At 36.6% G+C, this 16,691-nt stretch overlaps 1 protein-coding gene across 1 annotated transcript in view; it reads left to right on the top strand.

Moving 5' to 3' along the window:
• TOPAZ1 (testis and ovary specific TOPAZ 1) overlaps window positions 1-14,928 on the top strand; it is a 39,384-nt gene extending 24,456 nt beyond the window's left edge. The window contains exons 12-22 of the mRNA XM_064703338.1: window positions 515-607; window positions 906-1,021; window positions 1,902-1,968; window positions 2,942-3,116; window positions 4,634-4,734; window positions 7,733-7,898; window positions 8,772-8,936; window positions 9,949-10,152; window positions 11,221-11,404; window positions 12,038-12,230; window positions 14,845-14,928. Of these exons, the coding sequence (XP_064559408.1) occupies window positions 515-607; window positions 906-1,021; window positions 1,902-1,968; window positions 2,942-3,116; window positions 4,634-4,734; window positions 7,733-7,898; window positions 8,772-8,936; window positions 9,949-10,152; window positions 11,221-11,404; window positions 12,038-12,230; window positions 14,845-14,928 (1,548 nt within the window). The remainder of the gene's footprint in view (window positions 1-514; window positions 608-905; window positions 1,022-1,901; window positions 1,969-2,941; window positions 3,117-4,633; window positions 4,735-7,732; window positions 7,899-8,771; window positions 8,937-9,948; window positions 10,153-11,220; window positions 11,405-12,037; window positions 12,231-14,844) is intronic.
• Window positions 14,929-16,691: the final 1,763 nt, after the last annotated feature.

Raw genomic sequence — 16,691 nt, 5'->3', positions numbered from 1 at the left:
TTTTTGAGCACTATGCTATTTATAGTAATAGCGTTGCAGAATGAGGCCTTTGTCGGGGATGAGCCATTTGTCGGGTGCAGGGAAAACTCTGGGCTCAATGTGAGTCATCAGCAAGTTCTATTTATTGAAGAGAGCATCAGACACTTATACAGCAAATAATAAGCTTATGAATATTCTGTAAGCCAAGCGATCTGTTGGTTAAACTATACCATCAACTCTCCCTCATTCCTTTGGGCCTACATTCTCTATTTCCCATGTCCTTCTGTCCACTTGTTATCATACCCAGCTAGGCCCAAGGACACGCTATCTTGCAGGTGCAGGACTTGGAATTAGCCACGGCCTTGTACTTTTCCAGTCACTAGTCAGCTAAATTCCCAACATAATAGGTTTGTTTTTACTCTGGTACTTAAATCTTGGGTGAGGGGAGTAATTCAGAATACCCTATTACAAAATCTCTACACTTTCTAATTGAAGGGAGTTGCAAAACTGAATGTGCTTTTTTTGTCTATATTAGCCAGCTATAGAAGTTCTTCTGAAAGTTTTTGAGCACGTGGCTTCTTTGAATATAAGAAATGCTGTGCCTACATTAATCAGTACCTTCTGTAAGGTATGAGTTTCATTTGTACTACTGCTGCTTGTTGGAATTTCTGAAATACTATATTTACACATATTGCCTATTTGAAAACTCAAACATATCAGTTTAAAAACCAGTACTGAAATAATATGAAAAATGTTATTGTGAGTAGCTGAATTCGTGGTATAGATTTTCATTTATTCCTTCATTTTTGACTGAGATTCACTGCAATGTATTCTTCCCAATGTTGTTTGCCATTTACCTCTGAAGATGCATTAAGTCATCACAACTTTTAATGTGCTTACTTCTCTTACCTTGTTTGATATTACAGCTCATCGATGCTGGTATGTTCCTTGAGTTAGAACATTTTGACTACATTATTAAGTTACTTCGCCAGTTGCAAGTCTCCAGTTGGGAAATGAGTACTGTCTTGAACATAAAGTCTAGGTATGTCTTTAAGGAGCTGTTCTCTAATTATAGCTGCTTAGCTCCTTCTTCAGCATCTATTTTTATAAATTTATGTGGAATCCTTAAAGGATGTGTTGAATGAAAATGCTATCATATCATGCCCAATTGTATTTTAAAGTGCTGTCAATCTACTGTGTTTTAAAGACCAAGCACTGTTAAATCAGAATTTAGATTCTGACCACAATTAGTAGTTTTTCCATATCAATCACCATTGTACAATTTGCTGCCAGCTGTGATAGAAGTTCATATAGCTAGCCAAATTAGAAACATCGTGGTTTAATATATAATTTATAATATTTATGTATCTTTTACCCACTTCAGCAAATGGTACTTCTGCAATAAACAACCCTTCAAGGATTAGTTATAATCTGAAGTAGTTTTCTAGTTTCCTTTACAGTGTGACTACATAAACATTTGTGCCAGCACTACTAGGGAGGAGGGTCATTTTTTGAGTACTGCTGGGATATGCTGGACAAAATGTCTAATCTGTTCAAAAACTGCTAATACTTCCCCATCTCTTGAACCAGATTGTGATCCTTTTTCATTTTTGTATCGTCTGCATCAAATACACACACAAAAAAGTTGAGAAACTAAATTTGTGATTCATAAACATACCTTTGATTCTTAGTGGAAACCAAATATGCAGCATCTGTGAAAATAGCTCTGCTCAATTATTTGTTTAATACATCGCTAACTTCCCTTGGCAAGATTTTAAATGAGCATTTCCAGTGTGCAGTTTATGTAATGTGAAGCAAATAGGATCAAAAATCACATCTATTTAATGTTCATATTTGAGAATTTGTTGTTCAATAGGATGTGTTAAAATTCAAGTATTCTTTTTTTTTTTTTCTTATGGAAGAATTAAGGAAAGATATTTTGAAAAGACATGGATTTTTGACTTCAACTTAGCAGTGGCTGAAATTCAGGTACAGTATGTGCATTCTTCATGACTTCTTTAAAACCTACATGAAATAGCAATTTCTATAAATTTTTAAATCAGTGGGCTTTATTATCAAATATAGTGAGCTTCTGCAAAGCCATGTGTGGGAAGAGTTAACATGCAGGAGAAAAACTGTCTTTGGCCCTTCTGTAATGTCAGTCTTTTGATTTACATACTTGTAGTTTTTTATATTCATTTTGCATCAAATTGAAAGATTTTGTAACTTAAGCAATTATTTCCTCTGCTTTACATTTGTTGTGCTTGTAACTGGTAGTGGTACATCACTCCTCACCAAAAATTTATTTAATACAATATTTGGCAGATGGAATTCATATCTGGTATAAAAATAGATAAGAAAATTGTCAGAGCAATTGACAACATTGAGCAGTATTTTAAAGAATAAGAAAATGTTGTAAAACATTCTTTATTTGGATGCTTGTGTCTTTCATGTTCAAGGTCAGATTACTCATTATGCACAATTATAATATAGTTTGCATATTATCACACATACTGTATAGATCCAGAGATTGAAATATAAAAAGGGAAAAAACAGTACTGATTTTTTTACTCCTTTAACACCAAAGTCATCAAGTGATCTGGCAAGCAAAAGACTAATTCATATAGAAAATAACCATAAACTCAGCATGCATCATGGGAAAAAAGATACTGAATAAATGCCAGTTCCTAAATAGGATGAATAAGTTATGAGCTTTCTCAATTGGGGTCATGACATGAAAAAAGGAATTTAATTTCTTGAGGGATAGAAGTAATTAGCAGTCCATGCAAGTTTGGCAACATGTAACTGCCATATGACCATGAATGTTCTTGGCAGTAGCATTTCATCTGCATTTTTTCTCCTTTAAGTCTTATTCCAGGTACATATCTCAAATTTCACTTTATTTTCTGTTTGGTTTTCTGGAATCAGGTTTGCTTATATTTATCCTTTACCTCCTTTTCAGCACTGCAAGGAAAAAAGGGATTGGACCAAGCTGGGAGCTTTGTATCTTAATGCAAGAACTGGATGTGAACATTTTGTGGATCTTCAGAAATTGTTTTTATCTATTGCTGAAATTCTAACCAAGGATTCTGAGGCAGACAGACCAGGAGTCCCTTTTTGTGATTTTGCTGATATAGGTAAAATTAAGATGCAAGAAGTGGTTTTCGTAGAGGTTTTAAAGGAGATAAAAAATTAATTCTATAGTTTTCTGATTATTAGTTAATTTTATGTTACAATGTTCTGAATCTTTTGAGGTGTAAATACTGTCAGCTGTAATGTTCAGTACAAGCTGTTCCAGTAGAAATAAAATGCTTACACTTAAGGAAGATTCAGAAGGAGGAGGAGTAGAGTTTTGTGAAATCAAAAAGAGAACCCAGAATTCATGATCTTTCAATAAAAATGGCCCATGCTCAGAACAACAGCAAAAGTATTTCAGTATTTTCATGTAAAGTGTCACATGAAAATGTTACATCATATTAATAGCATAAATAAGCTTTACTGCTGTAAGTATATATACTTGTGTGTTTTAAAACACGTTGAACAGTTTACATCATATATCATTTTTACCTTTTTTTTTAGGAAATTGGATTTTTAGAATTATTTTATTCTCCAAAGAATCAATGGTTTCTGCAAGGGCTGGGTGCTCGAGAACCCAGTGTTTTAATGGTTCTGGCAGGTTTTCTTGCCTCTTTCCTCCCTGTGCCCCTTCATTTGCATATCTGTATCATTCTTCCTAATGAGTTTGCAGATTACTGAGGCTTGGTAAAGTGTCAGTGGAATATTAAATCGTTTTGCAAAGAATTACTTAGATATTTTTCAACCTGTATTATCTACTAAAACATAATGAATTCCAGATATGTGACATATCCTTTCTGACCACAGACTTTCATATCATAAAAAAGCTTCAAGTTGTGACAGAGGGAGAAGATTTTGTTGGAGCTTGGAACTTAGTCTGTCTTTCCTAGAGCAGTGGTCTCCCAGTTGATAGGCACCTCCATCAGTAAAAACTTTTTGAGCAGTGACCCACAATTTATTTATTTATATGTTATATACATTTGTATGTTATATACATTAAATATACACAATTTATTTATATGTTATATACCATTATATTGAATTCTCTATAAACCGTACACAAAAACAGGAATTACAAATACAAGCTAAATATTAAATAAACACTGTATTTTAAAGTATTTTACTTATTTTTATTTTCTAATAGTACAAAAAATATTTCTTTCCCGCAGCTGAATGGATTGCTGTACTCACACCCTACTGTGAGACCACTGCTCAAAAATTCTAAGTGCTTCCAAAGAGGTTGTAATTACTCAGTTCTGCAATTGCCATAATTTCTTCATAGTGCCATAAAATGGAAAGCTTACTTTACAAGTAATGATGTTACTAAATTATGCCATCACATGTCCAGTCATTTTATGGATGACTTGGACTACTATGAAATACTGTCTGAATAAACTATAGTTATTTACTCTCCTTCTGATGTTAAGACTTAGGAAGTTGCTGCTTTTAATGGCAAGTATTTCAGAAAATTCATTTAGTATTTTCACAATTACTGTGTTTTTGAAATGTGTAATTTCTTTAAAACTGCATTTACATGTTAAATAAATAAACAAATAAGCCTTATTCTTTTTCTTTCCAGTAATGAAAAATTCCCAGCATAATAAAGCAGACAGACTTTTCATTGGAAGGACTGGGATAAGCGTAATGTATTCGTATCACAAAGTACTGCAGTGGATAAAGGTATGCAGTTCTACAGGAGCCTGACTGGAAGAAAAAGAGAAAAAGAATTAGCAATTTCTCTTCTGGATATTAAACTCTGTTTTCTCTAGTGGAATGACTGGGTGTGCCACCTGCCTCCCTGCTCTCTTAGCACTTTCTAACTGTCCAGCTGGACCAACACATTTATCGTGGCTTTCTCAGCAGTAGTCTTCTATGGAGCCTGTCATAACTTGGTCTTACAACCTAGAAACTGATTGCTCATGTTCATTTTGTGATTTTTCTGAGCTGAGGTTGAATCTGAACTAAGAGACAGGCCTTCCTGAGATTCTGAGGTGAGGTGCTGATGGCATTATTTCCCAGAAACATTACTTTCTTCCACTTGGCAATCATGTTGTATTCTGAGACCTCCCAGCTGAAGTGATATTTAGAGAAGTTTGGGCAATTTCCTGCACTGGTGCTTCTGCATCTGACCTCAGATAGAACGGATAAGGCCAGGAAGACAGAAAATCAGTATAGCACATCTGTGCTTGGTCATCTCCCTGCTCCCCAGAACTGCTGAAGTGCTCTTCTTCCACTGAATCTAAGTTTCTAAGTTCCGTGAATCTTGTAAAACTCCAGTGGTCACAAAGAAATACCTTTACAATCAAATCTTTGCTATCAAACATTACACAGAGCCAGAGCTAAGAGACTAGACTTTTGACTGGATATTTTACATTCCTTATGCTCCAGGCAGTATTGGTCATAATTTCACTGCAGTAAGATCCATTTCAATGTTAAATTTGTCTTCTTCTTCCTGGAAGGAACCAGTGCATACCAAACTAGATCTCTTATAGAAAGTAACATGAAAAGTGATAGCATAAGAAGTAATATTAACCCCCAGTTATTTTAGATTGTGTTTTGGTCAGTGATCCCATTCTGAATTTGGGCCTGGTCCTTTCAGCTAATAATTATGCTGTACTGGGATGTGTAGCATCCCAGGAATTCTCCCCCCTTGGTCAATCCACAAGCCCTCAGGGATGTTTGTTATCCCATACAGGATGATTTTTATGAACAGAAGGAAATGCTTTCAGTCCCCTTTTGTCTCTTGAAGTTTTGGGTTGGGTTTTCTGTGCAAATTACCATCAGGGAACCCTTCCTAGTTCACATCGAGGAATTAAATTGTCTTTTGTACAGTTGTCTCTAGGGGATGCCCTTCAGGAATTCTGTTATGTAAAAAACCTGTGCACTGCTCAGTCTGTTTCCAGGGTCAAGCCAGGGAGATATAGTAGAGGTGCTTGGTCTAGAGACAGGATGCCTGTTCTGATAAACCATTAAGCATCACCTTCATCAGTTGAATGGTCTTCAGCAAGTCCCTTTCAAGCTGCAGCACAGTGCGGTGCTGTTTAAGAGTAAAGGGAAGGAGAGGGGGTCTTTTTATTAGCACTTGACTAATACTACACTAGAACTCTAGGGTTTTTTGTTCCATAAAACTTAGCAGTTAGAGCAGTTAAGATACTCCTGACCACAGAAGAGAGAATCTAAATTCTTGGCATTGAGGAGTGGCAGTGCTCGCATGCCCACTGAAGAGTTTCGTTTGGCTTGGGTTTTGGCTGTCTTCTTCAGCATACAGTGTTTGTGTGCCTTCAGACATTTTAGCTGTTTTCCAGTCCATCTTAAGGGAGAGCCTTATCTTGGATTGCATAACCCCTGATATTTCAAGGAGATTCATCTTCATGTCCTAATTTCTTCTCCTAATATATGAGAAGCACATTTAGTGTTATTCTCGTACAACATGACTTACTAAAAGTAGATACTTAGAATACTATGATTTCTTTCATGTCTAGAGCAAAAGATCTTTATTTCTTTGAGAGTGTTGTGTTAGTATCAAACCTACTTCTCAAGAGTTTACTGACCAAGATCCTCAAAAAGCTTTGTAGACAACCTGTGTTCACCATATTAGAGTGTGAATGAGGTTCTGCTCTGAATGATTTTTGTCAAAACTGGCAGATCCCAAATTCATCTCTGCTTCAGGAAGCTGTCATTCTTACCTCTCTCCACCTGTTTCACTCCATTATATATCAGATATATCCCTAATCCTGGGCTGATGGGCTAGTATCTACTTGATCCATGTCTCTTTTGCCCAAAAGGTAGTCCAGAAAGTGTGATAGTAATGAATTTGCTCTTCCTGCTCTGCCCAAGTTAATTTTGGCTTTAGGACATGGCCTGTGCTGTTTTATAAATATATTGGACTGCCTGAAACTCTAAATGTGCTTTTCATATCATTTTTCCTTCAAGAACATCAAACCCCTTTATTGCAGAGCTTTGGTGGCTCTTGGGGGTAAAATATGTATGCTGCTTGGTCCTGAAGACAATTTTCTTTGTAAGAGGTAAGGAAACTTCATAAAACAGATGTACTTCAAAAAAACATGCAACAAACAGCCAAAAAGTTGTTAAGATGAAGTTTCTGAAGAAAACCAGTCTAAATACCAATCTGGAATGTGATGATAAAGTTGTTGGTTGTTACAATGTTGGCCGGATAAGCCCAGTGTCCTGCTGCTTACAATCATCAGTGTTTTCTTCGACTTACACTGGAGTAATTATTTCAGTTTAACAATTATGTCTCTGCTGCACAATGAAAATTGTCTGTATGATCTTTTTAGATCGTGTAGTACTGAATGAAATCAAAATTAAAAATATTAAACCAAAGTAGGCACATAAAAATAAATTACAAAATATATTTAAAATACTGTATTGAACATTATATAGTAGAAATAATGTTACGGGTAATAGTGTGTTGGGAACTCTTCGACAATAGGTTGGTAGAGTTTTTTTGTCTACATAGTAAAAAAACCCGAAATTCTTCATTTGAAATTCTACTAGACTTCACCCCTGACTCAGTTTGGAACAGGTAACTGCATCAATACCTATAAATCTGTGTCATCAAATTAAGTCTGTTATATTTTATGTAAATATACTCTGTGTTCACTGGTACCATTGCTTTCTCTTGACCTTCCCTCTTTCCCTCTCCCTCTTACACCAGGGAAGGAAGGTTTTGGATAAACTGCATGAGCTACAGATAGATTTTACACTCTTGAAAGGACTTGTAGGTGCAGGGAAGTCAGCATCCAGATGTCAGATTGTTAATAAAGCCACAGAAATCTTTCTTTATTCTGGACATTTGGATGGAGCAACAAGGGTATTGAGAGGTAAGCCTGTGTTAAAATTTTGGCTTAAATTTGAGCAACAAGGGTATTGAGAGGTAAGCCTGTGTTAAAATTTTGGCTTAAATTTGAACAGTTCACCTCTATGACAGATTTCTGAGAAAAGTTACAAGCTGGTCTGTGTTACTAAATATAGTCAATAATACTGAGGCAGCGGAAAGGTGATCATCTTACTGGTTAATGTTCTTCTTTATATGTATAAGAAATATTACAACTAATTTTTTCAGATGCTTTCACAGTATTCTACTATCAACACCATTCTACCTAAAAATCTGCCATAATGAATGAGGAGTGCAGCTTGGAAAATGATGCTGTCCCATGCTGGGAGTGTAGTTTTCCTTTGAACCAGGGGACATTCAGTGTCAAATTTTTGGCTTGGGTCCATGCAATGTTCCTTTGCACCTCATAGGATCCTCATTTAGTATAATTGCTTTAGAACAGAACCATATTTATGCAGCTATTACATATGGCATTTTGGAACTCAGATCTGCTGAAAATAGAAGAAATTCAGAAGTAAAAATAATAGAATGTATGCTGTAAAGTGATATTGAGGATGTAAATTTGCTGTTCAGTTTTATAGCTGTACATTGATACATACATATCTATATGTGCCACAGACAGTCCATTTTACTGCAGTGGTATTTCACAAAAGGGATGATTTGCAATATAACAGTTCAGAGAATCAGTCTAAGGAATATTGGTCATGAGAAACAAATTATTAATAAGTCAAGCTGCACTTCCTGTGCAGTTCTGAAGTTTGTGTCATGGTACAGTTTACATTACATTCTTAATGGCTCAAAGTCTCAACATCAGAAGTTCCAGTTCCTGGAAATAACACTGCACTGTTGTTTGCCACAGAGTCAGAGTGGATCACAGATGCACCGTTGTGGCCCTGTGATAAAATGGACATCCTCAATCGACATAATCTGTTATGTGCAATAGTGCACAAATACTTGAGGAAGAGTTTGTACAGGCAGGCATTTGAAGTTCTGCAGAACTTACCGGGTTTGCAGAAACATTCTGGTAAGTAAAGAAGAAGATACTGTGTAAAGAGCTAAAAATTTAACAGATGATTCTGTGCTGTTCTTGTATTGTTTTCTAACTAAAATTTGCTGAAGTAAGATGGGTTTATACAAGCCTGTTTGTGTTTTCCAAAGAGTATAGTGTCAGTTAAATATGTGTTGTGCTCTGCAGCTCTTGCTGCACTTGTGCACACACCCCCGTCCTCTTTTGCTCAGTTACTATGCAGGGCAACAGAAAGACTCATTAAATTTTTAAGGATCTGTACAGTCTGTACAGTGAGATAAAATAGGAATATTTTAATTTTATTTTATCTTAATTTCAGGTGAATGAGGTGGAGATTTTTTTCTTTAACTGAGCTGGCTAACCTAAGCATCTCTTATGTACCATGTTAAGAACCAGCTGCTCTGTCAGGCTCAATTTATCTGACAGATTTTGGATGAGTACTTCAAAATGAGATATGTAGTTACTTAGGCTCCACTGAGGAAACCTCAGCTGATTCCTGTGTGTAGGGCTCTCAGTCTACTGCCACTTTTAGGTATTTTAGGAGAGATTGGTTGGAAAACCATCTACTTTAGAGAATACTGAAAGGAACCTAGTTCTTCAAGTTATGAGGTAAATACAACAAGGCTGTTCAGTCCTGCCAAAAAGGTGACAGTTCAGAGTAAGAGTAGAAGCAGAAAACCAAGGGGGTTTTTATTGGTGGAAATCTTAAATCTGAGAGATCAGATGAAGATTGTATTTATAGGCTGGAGCAAGTGAATGTATTTTTATGTGATTCTATTGGTTTTGGCAGCAAATTCTTACTTGAACCTTAACACTTGTCCTTCAAAATGTGAACAAACTACTGTATGAAAAGACTTTTGATGAATAAAGCATTCATGTTATCCCAACCTGATTCCATCTTGCTGATAGGGGCAAGAGTTCTGATTTAGGTACTGATTGAGAAAATGATCCTTCAACTAGATTTGCATTTTCATTAATTCAGTAGTTAATATTTTTAATTTCATTTCAGATATTATAGATGCTTCTCAATACAGCTGCCTTTTTAACAAGCTGATAAATGCCTGTTTTGAGAACAAGAACCTTGGTGTCTCATCTTCTGCAGTAGACTTCATGCTTTCCAAAAAAATTGCTATTGATTTTGTTTTACTTAGAGGATTAATCACAGCTTTGGGAAGAAGTTCTTTATGGTCCAAAGCTAGGACCTATTACAAAAGTAAGTTCCTTCTTGAACAATATCCTCCCCTTACATTCTTTAGATAATGTGCTCATAACATTTTAGTATGAGTAAAAAGAAAAACACTGTTTTTCTGTGTCAGTCTCAGGAATTTATTTGTAACCAGAAATACTTATTAGGAAATGGTGAATTGAAAATAAGAATCGGTGCATACTACCTGGCATGAAATAAATGTAGTTGTGATAAATTAATTTTTTACATTCAGTTCCAGAATTTCGAGTATGTGAGTTCTGAAATGATTGAAAAGTGCATCATCTTCACATTTTCATCTAGGCAAATTAGATTTCCTGATACTTTTCTCTAGAAGTGTACCAGCATCTCTGTGGTGGTAAAATTATTAGTATTTAAGATTTGAGAAGTCTAGCTAATTATTTTATCCTAACTAGAAGAAAATTCCTTTCAACTAAAAACTGATAGTCTGTAATTGTTTTCAACTCCCCATTTCTGAGCTAAGGTAATACTGGATGAGCCATTCTGCAGAGGGTCTCTCCACATACAGTCACATTATTTACTTTTTGGTTCTGCCTTAGAATCATTGCGGTTTGCAGACTGCTTTAAGAGACCATCCTTTCTGGCATGGATACTTGGTTTTGTTAACATTGGAATTAGAGTTTTTCCTCATCTCTTTTTTTTTTTTTTTCCCTGAAATGCTGTGTTGGGTTGCTGGGATCACTTGACAGAAGAAAGGGGAACAAAGCAGGAGATGCTGTTCAAATGTTCTCTCACTTTGACCATGATTAACAGCTTCTGTTCTGACCTGCCTAAATTGTACTTGTGTTATCACAGACTTGCTGTCTCCAGACTTCTGACACAGCTTTTTAATCATAGCTGATAAAACTCATTGAAAAAAAATCCCAACATTTTACACCTGTGAATATTAGTGTGAGTGCTGTTTGCTGTGTTCTCCGGTCAGGCCATTTCATAGGTGAAATGGTAAAATCCATTAAGGCTTGGGGGTTGGGGTTTTTCCACATTTAGTCACACAGAAGAGAGATCTGTGTTTAGTATTGGTAATCCTAATTCCTCATTTTCTGCATTTACTCTCAGATGCTTTATCACTGGGTTGCTACCCAGAGCTGCAGGGAAATTTATATCACAAACTTCTGAAGATTCCCTCTTACCTGTCTGAAGTTGAGATGCTGTTGGCCATTGAAATATTTCTTGTTTCAAATGCCAGTGATATTCAAAGTTCAAGGACTACTAGCCAGACTCTTCAAATAATACTGAAAAGGTTTGTTGTCAGATATGTACCATTTTGATTGTATTTATTCATGTGATCATGTAAGTAATAGATCTTGATTTCCTTATCCTTCTCAAAGAATACATCTCTTCCTTTTGTTCCTTGGGTAAGTGAGAAGTTTTTTATCTCTTGTTCCCATGTGTAAGCTACTGTATATCTGTTTGTTTTCTTAAACAGTAAGTTCTGCTTTTGCAAAAAATGTAGAACATGTCACTTAGGCACAGCCTTGTTCCAAAAGTAATTACATGCCAAAACTGAGTGAACCTTATGGATTCAGCATGTACATGAATTCTTGCTATATCCAGTTCATTAAATGGTTTGCATTCCTTTACTTTTTTTTTTTCATTAAATGTGCTGTGAGTATTGCAAAGCTACTTTGCATTGGTATTAAAGCTTACTATTTTTCATTACTATTAAAGATGTTAAAAATACTCTTTCTATAACTTTTTAATTCTTCAGAACAGTAATATAATCTGTCTAGAAATTAGCATAATATTTATCAGTGAAAAATACAAGGCATTATTTGAATGTTTTTGTCATTTTCCTGCCAATATAAAGTGATAGACAAGTGACACATAGGCCTGTATGGTACCTAATTTTATATTTGTTAAAATTGCCTTACAGATCTGAAGAAACAGTTCAGAATAACAGTGCCTATCACGAGGCAGTGGAGAGGCTGATCCAGGCAGCTCATTTATCTGATCCAAAGCTTTTTCTTAAGCATTTGACAGTGAATGTTAATAGGGAAGAAGTTTATAGACTGGAGCATTCATCTGCTCTGAAATGGCTGCAGGAGAATATGAAATGGGCTGAGAAGGTCTGGCTGTCCCAGTAGTTACTAAACAGTTTCCACTGTGTTCAGACTGTGCCTTACTGATTTACAGCAAGGTTTCAAACTCAAGTTGTGGTTTTTAATACTGTATTGATGATAATGCAGAGAGTAGCACAGAAATAGCAATTTTTCCCCTATCACACTAACTTATATAGATGTTTTGCAATGGCATCGCCATAATGAGGAAGTTGCAGCCTCAGAAACTACATTGTCCATTCTTACAAAGAATTAGCACTTAGCTTCTTTCTCCCAGCAGGTGATCATATAAGTATAATATAAGCATAGATAAAAGTGTAGGTAAGTACATTGGTTGAGTGCATCTGCTGTTCTTGAGTGAAACATTTTCCACATTCATTCATAGTCTGTAGAAGTAACACCTATTTACTTTTGTCTGCCTTACAGTAACTTGTGAGGTCACTGTCCCAACTGTTTGCACCTTAGATCTTAATTTCTTTGCTCCAAAAGCCAAATAAAAAGCACTGAGAATAAAATAACTTCAGAATCACTTGAGATACGCCTGATTTAGGATACCTTTCCTCACAGAACTGAGAGCCTACACGTTGCTCACAGCTGAAGGTTTAGTTGATAATCTAATTAGCTCTTTGTTTGAAGCAGACAGTAGCTTGTGTATGGTTTCACATTTGTATATATGGATGCTTCCACTGAAAAGGAAAACTTGCATTCTCCCTTGATTGTGCTCTTAGAGAGAGGTGGGTTTGCCCATCTTCTAGGTTCTGCCAACTGCAGGGTGAGATGGAGACTTCTAGCAAGTTTGTTTCACCATTCCTGGTTCTTCAGGATTTCTGCTTTTTTTCCACCTGAAAATCCTGAATCACATTCAAAGCATGAGTTGCATAAGACACATTCTACAGCCTGAGTAAGAAGAACCAAACATTTAATACCAGAAAACCTCTCATGGCAAAACAATACAGCCTCTGTCAAAGTTGATACTTACTGAGCTCACCAATTTTGTAGTGTTGTTAGTTTAGATCTTTGGCACCAGCCTTCACAAACTTGCCAGTAATACAGCTCTTTTGGTCTGCTCTCCATCCCCTTTAAAGCCTTTTGTTCTGAACACTTAAGCTATTTTGGGTATAGAAGTTCATGAGTTTTTAGGCTGTTCCATCATAAGTGAGATTAAGATGGGGGCACAGGACCTCAGTGTTTGAAAAATATCTCTCCTTTGCAGTAGCATAAGTCTATTCCCAGTTCCTGCAGCATTACTTCACATGTCCTTTGCAGCTCTAAATCATGAAAGCCATCATGACCTTAGTACTGGATGGTTGAGAGGAGAGTTTTGGTGTCAGGGGTTTTTGTCTTTAGGGGAGGTTGCCATTCCACTCTTGTGGTTTATGCCATTGATCTGATGTCATGAATCTGATTGTCAGTTGTTGGATTCCTGACCTCCTGAGGGCCAGGTCCTGAACTTTTTCAATACCACTTCTCATCCAGTCTGTTAGGGAATTGCTACTGGAAGAGAGAGAATTGAATCTGATGACCACCAAGATTACTACTTTCCTCCTGTGCCACCTGTACAGAAAAATGCTAGGATAGAGACACTTGTTTTTTCACAGGGTATCATTCTTCTGTAGGGATCATCTGCCTGCCTTGTAAAAAATGGTGGATCCAGTACCAGTGGTACCAGATGGCATTTCTGTAGAAGCCATTCACCTCAGTCTTAGAGTACAGTTGGCACTGGTCCAAACAAACTTTGGGTTCCACCCTTTCACATGCATGAAGATAGCTCTGCCATTTGTAAGGGTGTCCACCTGGTCAGATCTAACTGGATTCTGCTGATTTTGCTTCCCAGTAGCTGAAAGACTGGGTAAGAAGTAATCAGGTTTCAGGTGAGGGATCTAAACTGATGCTCTTGCAGGCACTCTAGCATTAGTGTACAGAGCAAGTTTGAAAGGTTCCAACAAACTAAAACTGGTAGTAAGAAGCAAAGTCAGTTTTGCTAATTACTTCTTGTAAGATCCTTTGTGGCTTAATCTCCCTTGGAATAAGCCAGAGACTATCTGAACCTCAGCTAAATCCCACATTTCTGTGAGTGGTACCCGATGTGGCTAATAGTGTGTTTGACAGACACAGAAGGACAAAATTCTCTTTGTATGGCTTCAAAACTTGTGATGTTCTAGAGACAGCAGAATTTTTTCATCTATAAGCAGCCTTGAATTTTCACTTAGATCATCCCCAGAACAAAACTCCAAATGTTGCTTTATTTTTCAAAGGTTAATCATTGACCTTCAAGCTTAACTTGGAACTGTGTAAAATATTTGCAATGTTTTGGCTCCATCTCCTGAGTATCATCTTCAGCTGATAGCATGTAATCTCTGTCATGTTTTATATTAACAAGCAAAGCAAGCTCCCCAGAAGTTTTGTTAGAACTGAGGCTTCTAGTGTTTGTGTCAATATAGTGTTTTTCCATTCATCACCATGATAAGCCAGTAGGCAACTGAAACAACTTTGCTGTTAAGTCCTGTATTTCACTGTTTGTTCTGTCTGGGTCCATGTGAAATACAATGCAATTCTCACCAGTTTGATGTGTATCAGAAGGCCAGAGTAACACTCAGTAACATTCTCAGTATTTTGGTTAGAGAAATTCCATGTGCCAAACAGGACAAGACCCCACTGTGGAATGGAAATGAGCCTGGAAAGATGGAAAAAGTATCCTGAAGAATAACGTTTAGTATAGCAGAGGCAATGCAGTTTTGCAAAGCCAGCCACTCAGTAGGCAATATCCATATTTTTGCTTTCTCCCAGTATAAGTTAAGCTGAAAGGACTTCTGTTTGACATTAAACAACATATTTGGTATCATTTTTTCATATAGGAAATAAAATGTATGTTTACCTGTTTTCAGCGAGAGACGGAAAAATGTGCAAATAAGAACTTCCCTGTGCTGTGCTCAGCAGCTTGGAGTAGACAACACTGTGCTCCTTCAGTATGTTGTTGGATACATGAGAAATTCCCTCTGTGAAAATCTTTCTTCAGTTTTCACTGATTTCACACTATGCTCTTGGAAAGCTTATTTTTGTTGGGTATGGACAGTTCCTTGTAACTAAAACAGAATAATGTGGTTTGGAAGACTTACCACAATTTTATTTCAAATATTGATAATTTTGAGAGTTTCAAGATGCAGGACAGAGGTGAGAAACTGGAAGTAGGACCTTGATAGTTTTATGGTGTTTTATAAAGAGCAATGGGGGAGGGAAGGGGAGCATTTTGGAGGAGTTGTTAAGTTGTTAATAAATGTTTTTTAATATTTATATAAAGCATTCAAAATATCTGAGTCTGTATTGTCATTAAATTATTTAATTATATTCTGATTTTTGTAATGAACACTCTTAGATATGCAGCAAGATAGGCAAGCAACAAAGCAGAGGTGAAGAGTTTAATATCTTGTAACCACTACAAGAGCCTGGAGAATGATATGCCACATGAGGAGGTTGAGAAAGTGTGAAATCAGTCAGACTATGCGGTTCTTCATCACACCAGAGCACACAATGTAGCGAATGCTCATGAATAAATTGGGCTGAAACTCCCAGCTGTGGAGATGGCCAGCTTCCAGTTTTAACTGGGAGTGGAGGCTACAGCCAGGGTTACAGGCTGTGCTCAGTTCACTGAAGAATTCAAATGGATGTTAGTAAGAGTTCACTTGAGGAGAGATAGCAAAATTAAATAGCTCTGCTGTAGTAGTAGAAGTTTAATTACTAAAGTCTCAATGTCATACTCCTCAGCTTAATAAACTTTAGCCACATTAAAAGCAATTATTCACATTTCTTATCCTTTCACATTCTCCAGATGCATCTCACACTTTTGTGGTTTTTTTGGAGAGGGGTTTTTTTGCAAATCCAGCTCTATATTTTTGAGTCTACACTCCTGCATTAACTTTTTTTTTAATTACTAGAATGATGTGTAGTATCAGAATGATACTGGCATGGTTGTCTCAGAGTTCTGGACCATTGCATGTGAGAGGATTGGAGAAACGGATGCTATTTTTTGACCTTTCACAGACCAAGGAAACCAACCAAACCAGAAACAAACGAGTGAGGAGAAAACAGTTCCGATTGCCACTTGTAGCAACTTAGAACTAAGAAGCAAGAATGTTTAAAATTCTCTGTTAGGGCTCAAGACATCAAAATACAAACTTTTTCAGATGATAATTTTATCTGGTATAAAACAAGCTTTCCATTTAGAAATCTCTGCAGCTCTTGCTGAGCTAGTGGGATGTGTCCTGGGTATGGATATATGGATAGGGAATATCATGACCAGATAAAACCACAGTAGTACTCCCATCAGCACAAGAAATGTTGGGACTTAGATAAAAAGCGGGAATTAATTCCTGATCTGGGGCAGGATGGGGGTGCTCTGTTTGAAAATATGTACCCTAAGCGGTGGAGTTGGTATCTGGCACTGGCACTTGCTGATGACCTCTCCCCATTTAT

Source organism: Zonotrichia leucophrys, chromosome 2, assembly GCF_028769735.1.
Source record: "Zonotrichia leucophrys gambelii isolate GWCS_2022_RI chromosome 2, RI_Zleu_2.0, whole genome shotgun sequence".
Taxonomy (NCBI): Eukaryota; Metazoa; Chordata; class Aves; order Passeriformes; family Passerellidae; genus Zonotrichia; species Zonotrichia leucophrys.
The sequence above is the reverse complement of the archived record's forward strand: the minus strand, read 5'-3'. Positions and strand labels throughout refer to the sequence as shown.